This window comes from Stenella coeruleoalba, assembly GCF_951394435.1.
Source record: "Stenella coeruleoalba genome assembly, chromosome: 8".
Lineage (NCBI taxonomy): Eukaryota > Metazoa > Chordata > Mammalia > Artiodactyla > Delphinidae > Stenella > Stenella coeruleoalba.
In genome coordinates, this window is record NC_137154.1 from 6,864,237 (window position 1) to 6,876,213 (window position 11,977).

Genomic DNA, 11,977 nt, shown 5'->3' on the forward strand with positions numbered 1-11,977 from the left:
CAGGTGACTGAGGGAGTGCCAGGCTTGGGGGCTCAGTGTCTACAGAGAGGAGAGCGGGGCCTGTACTGGGGACAGGGCCTTTAAAGAGGGCATGGGCAGGTGCCCCTTGGCCCCTAAGCGCCTTTCCTCTCCCGCCCAGAGGGGCTCTGCCTCTGATCTCAGCCCCGCAGGTCTGGTTCTAGGGCAGGGGCCTGGCTCCAACGATTAAGCAGAATAGGTACAGGGTGTGGCCACCTGCTTCCCAACAGACCAAACCAATGTTTGTGGGACAGAAGCCAAGGGTGGCCTAGCCTCAGAGAAGCCCTCAGTTTGTGCCAGCCCAACTCTGAGCCACTGTCCCGGGAGCTTGGCCGGGGCCTGAGGGGGCAAAGCCCCTTCCCCCATCACGTCATGAACACCTGTGTGGACACAAATAACGGTGGCTTCTTTATTCCCTGAAGTCCCCTTTTCTCCACAGAATATTTACAAACGGGGATGGGGTAGAGGGGCAACTTCGCCACCAAAATGCCACCAAATAATGGGCCGGGGAGCGGGGGCAGTGCTAAGATGCGCCTCGCGCAGGGATAGTCCCTGAGGAGGGCCCAGGGCCTGGTATGGCCCAGGTGCCCCGAGCGAGCGACCGGGCAGTTCCAGCAGGTCCGCAGCCAGGCTGAGGCTGGACCCGACAGCTTCAGGCCAGGTCGCTGGTGGGGGAGCCCAGCTGCTTGGAGGCCAGGAGCAGGCGGGTGGCCGCGCTCTCGGACTCGGCCTGCAGCCGCCGGTTGTTGTGTCGCAGGCTCCGCACCTCCTCCTCCAGGGCCGCCCTGTCTGCCTTCTCCTGGGGGGAGGTGGAGCGAGGCGGGAGTCAGCGTGGCCAGCCAGCGTGGGCAGCCCTGTGACTCCCCATGACCCGCAGCCACCGTGTCACCTTCTGCAGGTCATCCTGCAGCTTCCTGAGCATGGACTCCAGGTGAGAGACCTTCTCAGACAGGCTCCCGGGTTCTGGCCTGAGAACATGGGATTCAGAACTCAGTGAGACCAGGGCAGGGTGCGGCACCATGGGCTGGTTCCCAGACCCACCCGCCTGAGAGGAGTCCACCCCCTGTCTTCTGACTGGGGTGTACATTACAGCAGAGCCCTGGGACAGAGCTTCACTCCAATGGGTGGGCACGAACACTGGGCATGGGGTGAAGGGGTAGATCGGATGTGAGGCTTACTCAGCGTCAGATTTTGGAGTTCCCTTGGCATCTCTGCTCTCTGGGATGGGTGGCCCTGTGGGGACAGAGGGACCGTCTGGGCAGGGAGGTAAAGGGAGAAAGCCCCACCCTGGCTCCGCCCGCAGCGCCCTGGTGGCCTCACCCTCCCGGGAGAGCGACTCCAGGATGGTGTTGCAGGTGGAGGCGATCTCTGAGATGGACTGCCACTCATCTTCCAGGGTCTCGCTGCCCGCCTCTGACATGACTGTGGGCACCGGAGCTGGGCTCAGCTAGGGAAGCGCAGGCCAGGCCTCCTCCTGCCCCGCTCCTAGACCCCCACCTTGCTCCAGACTCACTTTTGCTGATGGAGTTCCTCAGAGACAAGGTTCGTGGCAAGAAGGAGGCCCTCAGTTCCGGGGCTGGGTCACCCCTGTCCTCACAGCCACTGGGGCTGCCTGGCCCGTCCTGGGGGGCAGAAGTGGGTATAGATGCAGTGATGCCCACCATCACCACGATGCCCACCCCTGCTGGTTGGGCTCCAGAGAGTTGCTTCTGCTCACCTGGGTGGGGGGTGTCTCCCTGCCAGCACTGGGTGCTGCCGGCTTGGCTGTGGTGGCAAGGAGGAGGTCCGGGGTGGTGTTGGGCAGGACTGGGGCCTCGTCGGACAGGGAGCTGGGGAGAGCAGGGACGGCTCAGCACTGCAAGCTGCCCCCACCCGTGGACCCTGCTTGCAGAGGCCTTCCCGTCCAGCCTCGTGGGCTAGAGGAGAGGGAAGGCCGAGCGGGCGTACCTGCAGGGTGATGGAGGGTTCTGGCTGTGCAGGAACTCGGTTCTCTCCTCGGCCAGGTCCCCGGGCCCTGGAGGACCACTGCCATCGTTCAGGCACACTTGCAGCAGCTGCTTCGTGGTGGCCAGTAGGGCCACTGCTGGGGCCTCATCCTGCACTGGCTCGGGAGCCCCCCGCCGGCTGGGCTCCTGCAGAGACAGCATGTACAGCTCCGAAAAGCTCCTGGGGGGAGGAAGGAGTAGGTCAGGCAGGAACACCAGCATCACCAGCCCCACTCCCAGCTGTGCCCAAGGCTCGCTTCCAGGAGGAGGAGAGCTCTCCAAACTCTCTGACAACACTGAAAAATATTTGCCTGGCTACTGGCCATTTGTCCAGACCTCAGTTCACATCGCAGTGCTGCCCTTGTGAATCCTAAGCAAATGACGCTGAATGTCAGTTTCTCCATCTGTGAAATGGGGATAATAGTACTGATCTCCTAGTTTGCTGTGAGGATTTAAATAACGTGGGAAATAGAGAGCCAAAAAGTACAGCCTCTGCCTTTGTCTTTTCTTTCTTAGCAGATGTGCCTGTTTTTGTACTGAAAGCTAAGGTTGGCTTTTACAGTCTTAAACAGTTGAAAGAAATAAAAAGAATATTTTATGACATGTGAAAGTCACATAAAATTCACGTTGCAGGGTCCATAACTCGTTTTCATGGCATGAGGCCATAGTCGTCATTTAAATGTCACCTCTGGATGCTCTTGTGCTCCCGTGATGGAGCCGAGTGGCTGCAGCAGAGACCAGATAGCCCAGAAAACCTGAAATATTTACTCTTTGGCTCTTTACATAAAGAGTCCGCATACCCCTGGTTTAATGCAGTAAGTAACCAATAGTGTGTATTGGGTGTCTGTGAGAAATACAGCGGGGGCTGCTCTTGGATCTTTTGGGCGGTGAAGACGCGAGCTTAATAGTCTTCATTCTACCCATAAGGATAGTGCAGTTCAGAGAGATTAAGAGACGCGGGATTCTCTCAAGAAGGAAAGGCCTCCCCGCGAGGTTCCTGTCGCTAATGGCCACACGGGAGGCACGGGCTAGGTGGTGGCCAGCTGCCCGGTCCTCCCACCTCCCTGCGTCCCAACGTCCTGACCTGCGGGGCCGGCCGCTCTCGTCGGGGGTCAGGACGGTGACGCAGACCTTGGGCGCCGAGCGCAGCAGCTGGGCAGCGGCCTCGGGGCCGAGACTGGGCAGCGTCTGGCCGCACACGCGCAGCAGGCGCGCCCCGGGCCGCAGCCCCGTCGTCTCCGCGAACGTGAAGCGCTCCACGTGCGTGACGAAGCCCTCGGCGTCCACCTCGAAGCCCAGGCGGCCTTGGCCGTCGCGGGGCAGCGCCAGCTCGCGGGTCTCGCAGCCGCGGCTCACCAGCTGGGGCGGAGCGGGGCGGGGCGGGGAGTGAGGGGGGCTAACGGAGGAGGGGCCGCCCCAGCGCCAGCCCCGGGGACCGTCCCAGGTCACATGGGCCCTTCCACACGCCCAAGGAGGGTATTAGCCACCCACCCCGCAAAAGAGGGCCTGGGGACCCCCAGTTCCATCCCCGCGAGGCTCCCGGTGTGCCCCACCACCCCGACTTCCCCTTTCGCAGGAGAGGCGGCGGGAACGAGGGGTTCCAAAGCAGGCTCCTTCCCCGCTGCGCGCGCGCGCAAGGACCTTGCACCCCAACCTTACTCCCGCGCCTCACCTGCAGGCGCGTCACGACCTCGCCAACGGCTTGGCCGGGGGGCCCGTCGAACCGCAGCATGATCGCCTCCCCGCGGCCATGGTACAGGTCGAGCTGCTGCTCGGAGAAGGTCCAGGCCAGCACGTCGCGACAGGCGCAGTTGAAGACTACACGGCCGTCGCGCGGCGCCACCAGCACCAGCGCCTCGGCCGAGATGCCCAGCAGGCATGGCACCTCTGCGCCGTCAGGGCCGCCCTCCTCGGCTCCGGTCGCGCCCCGCGCCCCGGGCGCCGCGCGTACGCCCCACACCAGCGCCCCTGCCGCCTGCAGCTCAGCGCCCGGGCCCCGGGGGGACGCCCGCCGCCTCCCACCCAGGGAAGGCAGGCCGAAACGGGAAGCCGAGTCCAGCGACGTGGTGGTCACCTCGTTGGTGGCCAGGTCCTGCAGATACTGCTGGCGCGTGCGCGTGGCCATGGCGTGGAACTGGCGTGCGTGGCCCGCCGCCTGCTCGCCATTGAGCGCCTTGGCCAACAGGAGGGCCCGGAAGTCGGCGTTGGCCGCAAAGGGACCTCCGCCAGGGGGCAGAGCTGGCCCAAAGGCCGGGGTGTCCTGGGTGCGGCTCACAGCCACCCTATGGGGAAGCAGGCGGTAGTCAGGGGCAAAGGGAGGGCCCAGGAAGACCTACCCTTGGCAGAACTGGAACTCCGGGCGCCCACCTGTAGGAGGTGTGTGGAGTGCAGGGCGCGTGGGCCCGCACGACTAGGAATACGTGCTGGAAGTGCGAGCGTATGGTGGTGGGGCAGAAGGGCTTGCTGCCGGGTTCCTGGAACACGATGGTCACAATGTTGTTGCCAATGTGGCGCTTCCGCAGGAGCTGGGGGTTAGAAGGTGGGGGATGTGAGTGAGACCTAAGAGCCTGGGCACCAGTGGCTCCCCCCACCTGCCCCTGGTGAAGGCCTGGGGTGTTTGTCTTTGGGGAGGGACACTAGCCTGGAGCGTAGTTAGGGGTCAGCAGAGTTCAGACCAAGATTCAAACACTGCCACCCACAAAGCACCCCTCCATGGTCCCCAGAAGCCCATAGCCAGCCCCCATCCCCAGGGCCCCCTCACACCTGCTGCTGGTTATTGGGGGTGTAAGGCAGCATCGTGGACACGTGGAACATGATCTCATGGTCCTGGTACGTGGTGTAGAGGGAGTGCGTGCCCGTGGAATCCGCTGTGGCCAGTTAATTGGGGACACCGAGGGAGAGCAAGGGAAATCCGGATGGCTTGAACCTGCCATCCTGCTTGCAGTCTGGAGCCTCTGTACCCCCAGCCAGCAGGTGGACAACCCCTTTCCGCCACCAGCCAAGGTCCAGGCCATGAGCTCCAACGGCCTCAGCCTTGGCTGCTCCCCTTCCCCTCCCCCCACAGAATCCAGCCTCCAGCCTGGGATTGGGATGGGGGGATGCTGAGATAGAATGAAGACAGAAATGAGAGATGGCCTGCTAACAGGGAGTCGGGGGCGGATGTCCCAGGAGAAGACAGATGTTGGCCCAGGCACCAGCATGTGTGGAGCAGCTGAGAGAGTGGAAGGCAGGCAGGAGGTGCTGGATAAAAACACCTTCCAGGGACCCTGGGACCTTTCCAACCAGGGAGGCAGAGTCTGGGCTGGTGGAATATGTGTGTTTGATGGCGAGGGTGGTACCTACAAACCCCCTTGACCCCGCTCAGACAGTAGGGCACCGGGGCCTTGGGGGATAGTCCCAGCCCCTCCTCCCAGCCATGGCTTGGCCTTTGCAGCCCCAGACCCACGTCCTCAGCCTACCCAAAGAACTCTCCACCCCCGGCCCCAGACCCAGGACAAGATGGGACAGAAAAGCGAGCAGGCAGCTGGTTTTCACCAAGGCAGCCTGCCCCTCAGCATGGGTCTGCCCCCACCCCGGGCCCCCTGGGCCTCACTTTTGGTGTCCAGCTGGGCCCTGTAGCTCTCAAAGCCTTTGAGCCGCACCACGTCACCCAGCAGGGTGAGGAACTGCATGAAGGAGGGTCCTGCGTCCTGGTTGTTGTACATCTCCTCCTCCGAGCCCTGGCCCGCCCGGCAGTACAGGATGCCCACCTTGCGCTGGAAGCTCAGCTGCGGGGGAGGGCACAGGCAGAAGGCACAGGCCTCAGTCGCCCAGCAGCACCCCTGGGCCTTGGGGAATGGACCGGGACACTGGCCTGGGGGCAGAACTGCCTCCGTGTGTGGCCTGAGCTCTGCCCTCTCTAAGCCACTTCTGTGTCCTCGCTTATCAAGTGGGTTCTGTCTCTCCTGCTCCCAGCGCTCAGGAGGGCAGAGGAGATCAAGGTGAGAAGGAACCGGGAGGGGGCTGGTTGTCATATGACCACAGAGGACGTGATTCACGGAAAGGACCCTGCACAGAGTGCGCTCGATCCCAATTAATGGCCACATTGTCATCCTCCTTATCTCAAGGCCAGCCTGTCCTCCCCTCCCTCAAATGCCAGGCACCCTGAGCCCAGCCTCTGGAGGCCTGGAGCCCTGCACCACCTCTGCTTACTCTCTGCCCCCGGCTCCTGTGGCTCCTTTGCATCTGGGGTTAACTGTGCACAGCTCAGGGCGCTCTGCCACCACGCAAACAAGCCCAGGGCCCCTCCAGCTCTGGCCTCCCGTCTTCCTGTTAAGCGCGTCTACACCCACAGTCCCCACTTTCATTTCATCCGTCCTCACACTACAGCCCCACTTCCACCCCAGCTCCTAAACCCCAAGCCCCTCTTATGGCCACGGGCACGGCCTCATCCTGGCACCCTCTCACCTTAGTTGGCACTTGGGACAACTGGAACTTCACTCTGCCTGAGACCCCAGGGACCTCACCCTCTCATGTCTGGGCCTCTTCCCCACCCACGCTCTTCACCTTCAGTGGCCACAGCAGCCATCTCCACGGAATGATACCCCCAACTCTGCCTCCAGCCCAGACCCCTCTCCCGAGCTGCAGCTGCCCAGATGTCCTTCCAGCCCCTGGCACCTCACCTCCTCACTATGACTCCCCCCCCCACACCACTCGTCCTCCAGGGTCCCTGCCTCCATAAACTACCGCTCCCAGCGGCCGAGAAGCAGGGCAATCTCCCAACACCCCCACCGTTCCAGTCGGCCACGAAGGCTATCCACTGTCCCTGGACTGTCACCTCCTCTTCACCTCTGCCATCGTCACCACCACATCTGGCTGGGATCACTGCGACAGCCTTCAGCCTGGCCTCCAGTCTAGCCCCCACACTGCAGCCAGAGGGCTGCTCAACCTCTCAGATCTTCCACAGCTCCACGGTGCCCTCAGGACCAAAGGCCAGCCTTTCCCACCCCTTCCCCCCAAGTCCTACTCCAGTCATGCTGAACTGCCCACAGGACCCTGACGTGACAGTTTTTAGTCTCTAAGCTTCACTCAAGTTGTTCCTTCTGTCCAGAAAATGCCTGCTCTTCCTGGTTTGGGCTCTTGCATTTCCTCCATGATGCTGAACCAAGGAAGGGCTGTCAGCGCTACCTTGGTGCCCCATAGAGCCCTCAACATTGCCCTGTCCCTGTTATCCTGCTCCATCATTATCCATGATTCTCTGCAGTCTCTCTCCCACACCTGTCTGTGAGCTACTCAAGGACAGCATCTGGTCTAGACAGGTCTCCAACATCCAGTCTGGGGCCTGGTACCAAGGTATGAGGAAATGTTTGTTGAATGACTAACAGACTGAATGACAGAGGAAGAGAATCGGGGCCCATAGGCAGCTTTCAGCACAGGGTAGGGAAGGACCTTCAGCGGGCTTGAGTGGTCCCACAGTGGAATGGGCAGCCCCAGGAAGGAGTGAGCACCCCAGACTGGCAGGAGACCAAGCAGGGCGTTGCAGGGAAAACTGACAGGGAAGGAGAGGGACTTGCAGGAAGAGGGGGTGGCAGTCAGATCAGCGCTCCTCAGCTGAAATGTACATAGGAATTACCTTGGGATCTTCTTAAAGTGTGGGCTCTGAGATTCAGTAGGTCTGGGGTGGAGCCCGAGAATCTGCATTTCTAACAAGCTACGGACGTTGCTGGTCTACAGACCTTACTTTGAGAGGCAAGTCTCCAGATGACCTCTGATGCCCTCCTTTTGAAAAGGCAGCTCTCCTGGGGTCCCCGTCCAGCCCAGGATCAGGATCAAGGCTAGGTGGCTAGGAGCTGGGCAGGCTGGGTTCAGACCAGGTCTAGCTGTAGGGCAGGGCTGTCCCACCCACTTACCACTTGCTCGTCCAGCGTAAGCAGCGTGCGGGGCACCTTCGGTGAAGCTGAGCCCAGGCGCAGGCAGGTCGGGCTCAGCCGCGATGCCACGTGCTCTAGAAGCTTCCTTGGGGACAGGCCTCTCGGGGGCCCTGGCGGCAGCGCGTCCTCCGAGATGGTGCCACGGAGGGTCCGGAGCTAAGGAGGGGATAAGGGGCGCTCAGGATACGTGCAGGCCGTTCAGAAGGCAATCCACGGTCTAATTCCCATGACCTCGGCCTACCTGCGTGGTCCGCACGATGATGCGGTAGCTGTGCAGAGTGCCCCCTCCGCTGCTCTCCTTCTCCTCCCGCCGCAGGCTCACTGCCACCGGGCCCAGCACCTCGTCCAGTCCGAAGAAGTTCTGGTGTTCTGGGGGAAGCAGGCGGTGGGTGACCAGATCCACCCCCCTGAGCAGTCCCACCCTCGCTCGACCACGTCCACCAAAGTCCCCGCTCCAGGTCCCACCACAACACTAGTTCAGATCCTAGATTAAGTCCAGTCCCCTCGTCAGCCCTGCCCACGTTCTACCAACCCAGATCCTGACTCCTGTCGGCACCTATACCCTTGGCCCTAGGCCTCACCCCTTCTGCAGCCTCACCGATGATATATCTTGCCCCAGACCCAGGGGGGCCATGCCTGCCTGCTCCAAAACCTAGATCCTGCATGGCCTCGCCCACCATGCCCATATTCTTCCCCAGGATGCCTGGGGCCCTCCCTTGTGGGCACTGATGAGAACAAGGTTCCCGGGTGCAGGGGTTCAGTTTTCACCTCACAGAAATGTCCATAGGAAATCTCTCCCCAGCCGGGAGGAGCAAAAGGATGAACCAGATGGGGGCAGCGGAGCATGCCTGGCTGGGTGGAGGCTGGGCTTGGTCTTAGGGAGGTGGGTAAAGCTGGGCAGCCTCGGCCCAGAGACAGAGCCTGACCCTTCACGTGGCCAGGGACTTGACAGGGAAAGGACAGCTCACCACAGGTGACAGGGACCTTGGCCCCTCCCCAGCGGCCCTCCCCTCACCTTTGCCGTAGAAGTACTTGCGGTAGTAGCCAGCGCCCAGGTCTGCATGCTCCAGGCTGTAGGCCGAGGTTCGGTTCTGTGGTTCCTCCAGGACGGACACGGCCGCGTTGGGCAGTGAGGGGGGCACAGGTGGAGACACCAGTCCACCCAGTCCCAGCTCGCCCTCACCCCCGAGCTCACTCACGAAGCCAGGCGCCTCAAGCAGCAGGTCGGAGCGGGCAGTCTGGTCCTGAGACGAGGCGGGGGTCCCAGAGCCCGCCTCTGCGTGGCCCCCCGTCCCCCGGGGCCTCGGAGCCCAGTCAAAGAGCAGGCTCTGCACGTCATAGTGGGCGAACCAGCGGGGCTCGGGCACGGGCGGGAACTCGGGCTCCGGCTCCTCGACCGGCAGCCCCAGCAGCGCCAGCGGGTCGGAGAAGAAGCGGGCGGGGGGCGCGGGGGGGCGGCCGGTCTCCTCGTGGCTGTGGGCGCGGGCGCGAGGGCTGGCCGGTGTCGGGGGCCGGGCCTCGCCCGCATCGCTGCCGCTGCGCAGGAGCGGGCCGCGGGCTGGCCTGGGCTCGAAGGTGTGTGGCGTCAGCGGGGGCCGCGCCGGCTGGCGCAGCTTGCGGGCGAAGAGGTCATCGGTGGGCTCAGGGGCTGGGCCCCGCCGAGGACTCCCCACGCCGCCGGCCCACATGGGCGTGCCTCGGACCTGGGGACCTGGCTCTCCGGGTGCCGGGCCGCATTGGCAGGCACGGTGGTTGGTGCCCAGCCGGCAGGCCGGTTCCTGCCCTGAGGGAGGAGGGGTCTGCTCAGAGGAGCCTGGGGAGAAAACAGGAACCCGGGCCCCCAGCCTGGTCCACCATGCGGGTTGACTTCCGGCCCCCTCCACGACCATCAAAGCCGCTTCCGCTTTCCTGGCCACTTCCTCGTCTGCCTGGGGCTGAAGTTTCCAGCCCCCTCCTCCAGCTTAGTGCTGGGCAGGGCTGTCGGGGCCTTGGCCCTGAGGGTCTTGGAGCCTGGGCGGCCCTGGGACTGCCAGGGCTCCCCAGTCCCCACTCACACACCTTGGCTTTGGTCTGGGCCCAGAGTGAGAGTCCCCACCAAGACCTGGCCCAACCGGACAGATGATTTGTCTCCGCTCCGACGGAAAACCCATGGGGCTACTGGTGTCTGGGTCCTGTCCACTTGACAAAGGGAGGACGTCCTGTCCCCAGAGACCTTCCTCCCTGCTCCTCCCACTTCCTCCAGGATCCCAGAGGAGCTGAGCACCCAGAGGCTGGGTCTCAATGCCCTGGCCCTCACGGCCTCAGTACCTCAAGGACACAGGGGTTCCCAGGGGGCACTGGCGGGGCAGCAGGAACAGCAAGAGCACTTCCTTCAGCACGGGAAGTGGCCCCAACTCTGGGCCCAGTCCCCTGCCCGGCCCCACATCCTGAGGAAGGTGCTGGGATCGCATTAGCTCAGTCATGGGACCTAAGTCAACCTAACCTGAAGGACAGGCCTGGGCTCACCCTCTTGCAGGCCTCTGTAGCCATACCTGGGGGTACGGGAGGGAGTCATGCTGACCAGGCCCCTTTGCTGGAACTGGGACCCATGGGGACTTCTGCCTACCTGGCCCCACTGATGCTGAGAGGAGAATCTGAACCCCATATGACAAACAAACTGAGGTCCAGATAAGGGGATGCTCTTGACTGAAGCAATTCCATATCAGCTAGGATTTGAACCTGGGCCTGCCAATCTCCAGGGCCTAAACAGTGCTGTACCTCCCCACTCCTAACACTGTGTGAGTAGGTGTGGGGCAGGTGGGGGGTTGGGCTAAGGCTCGAGGTCTCACAGGATGTAAGAGTGAGACACCCAAGGCCCCAGGGACCAGCTTAAGTGTGAAAAATGTGTCGAGACCAGGGGCAGGTGCAAAGGGTGGTATGAGAACGTGAGGGGGAGTCACCCTCAGGTGAACCCAGGATGGAGTGGGTGGCTGGGACAGGGATGTGGGTGACCCACTAGGGGTGCAGGCACCTGCTGGTGAGTCTTTGTGCATCATCCGGACACTGTGTAGGGCTGGGCTAGGAGGGGATGGGAGCAGAGGCTCTGCACCCCTCAGCTAAAGCTCCAGGACCCAGTAAGGCTCAGAGTGCCTCCTCCCTTGGCTTCTCCTGGGACAAGTTCGTGACACTGACCCTGAGTCTCTGTTCTTTCACCTCTAAAATGGGGTTAACTATCCCTGTCCCCTCCCAACACTGCTGGAAGACCGAAAGGAAGGTGAAGCGAGCGAAGCTGGCCTTGTGTTAAGTGTGTGGTGTCAGATGCAGGCCCTGGCTCCATGTGCCAAGCTCCAGGGCCTTGGCTGTGGTGTGTGTGAAGTGTGTGTGATGGGGGTGACAGGGGACATGAGGGAAGGGGTCTGCGCAGACCCCTGCTCCGTGTGGGTTGAGCTCTGTGTATCTGTGCGTGCACAGCCCATGGGCTGCCTCTTGCTCTGGCCCAGTGCCGGGCTCTGGCCTGCCTTGGGGGATGTTCTTGGGCTCTGCCCCCCACCCGGCAGCTTCACACAAGGTCCATTGAGGCCGGGACATTCCTCACGGCCTGTGTCACTGGGGAGGAGGGGGCCGGCCCGCTCCCACAGATCCGGAAGGCCTGGCTGCCCCAGGAGGAGGCGCTGGATACTTCCCAGCACATCTGGAGGTCATGACCCCGTTTCTGCTGCCAGGGGGCGCGACAGATGTTTCCTCCCAGGCCAGGCCCGGGACCAGGGGGCGGTGTGCAAAGGCTGGGTTGGAGGCCGCCCAGGGAGAAGGGGAGACCCAGAATAAGGGGAGCACACAGCCGACAGGCAGAAGGGCAGTCGCCAGTGCCGCTGAGAGGAGTCGGGAGGCACCGCATCCGCTCACCCGCACACCGGGCGGGCCAGGCCGTCCCGCAAAGGAGGTAGGGGGCAGCACCGGCCAGAGGCAGGGGACTGGACGTGCTGACTTGAGATTGGAGCCCAACGGGAGGTTGGGAGCGTGCAGACGGCGAACGCGGCGAGGACCCCTCCCACCCACACACCACCCGGGCCCACGCCAGGCCACTTT

The 11,977-nt window shown here is 62.9% G+C and overlaps 1 protein-coding gene across 2 annotated transcripts; it reads right to left on the bottom strand.

Moving 5' to 3' along the window:
• Positions 1–539: 539 nt before the first annotated feature.
• On the bottom strand, positions 540–9,921 carry SIPA1 (signal-induced proliferation-associated 1). Of its 2 annotated transcripts, none has more exons than XM_079928374.1 (15): positions 8,928–9,921; positions 8,154–8,281; positions 7,892–8,068; positions 5,596–5,770; positions 4,767–4,870; positions 4,371–4,528; positions 3,676–4,285; positions 3,135–3,362; positions 1,966–2,150; positions 1,736–1,847; positions 1,532–1,640; positions 1,339–1,440; positions 1,197–1,251; positions 908–986; positions 540–817 (listed from the first exon to the last, which is right to left on the bottom strand). In XM_079928374.1, the coding sequence occupies exons 1-15, from the start codon at positions 9,799–9,801 to the stop codon at positions 671–673; spliced, it is 3,243 nt and encodes a 1,080-aa protein (XP_079784500.1). In that variant the 5' UTR covers positions 9,802–9,921; the 3' UTR covers positions 540–670. The 2 variants fall into 2 exon arrangements, with proteins under 2 accessions (XP_079784500.1, XP_079784501.1); XM_079928375.1 differs by having other exon boundaries at positions 1,966–2,184; positions 3,088–3,362; positions 8,928–9,648.
• Between the last annotated feature and the right edge of the window lie 2,056 nt (positions 9,922–11,977).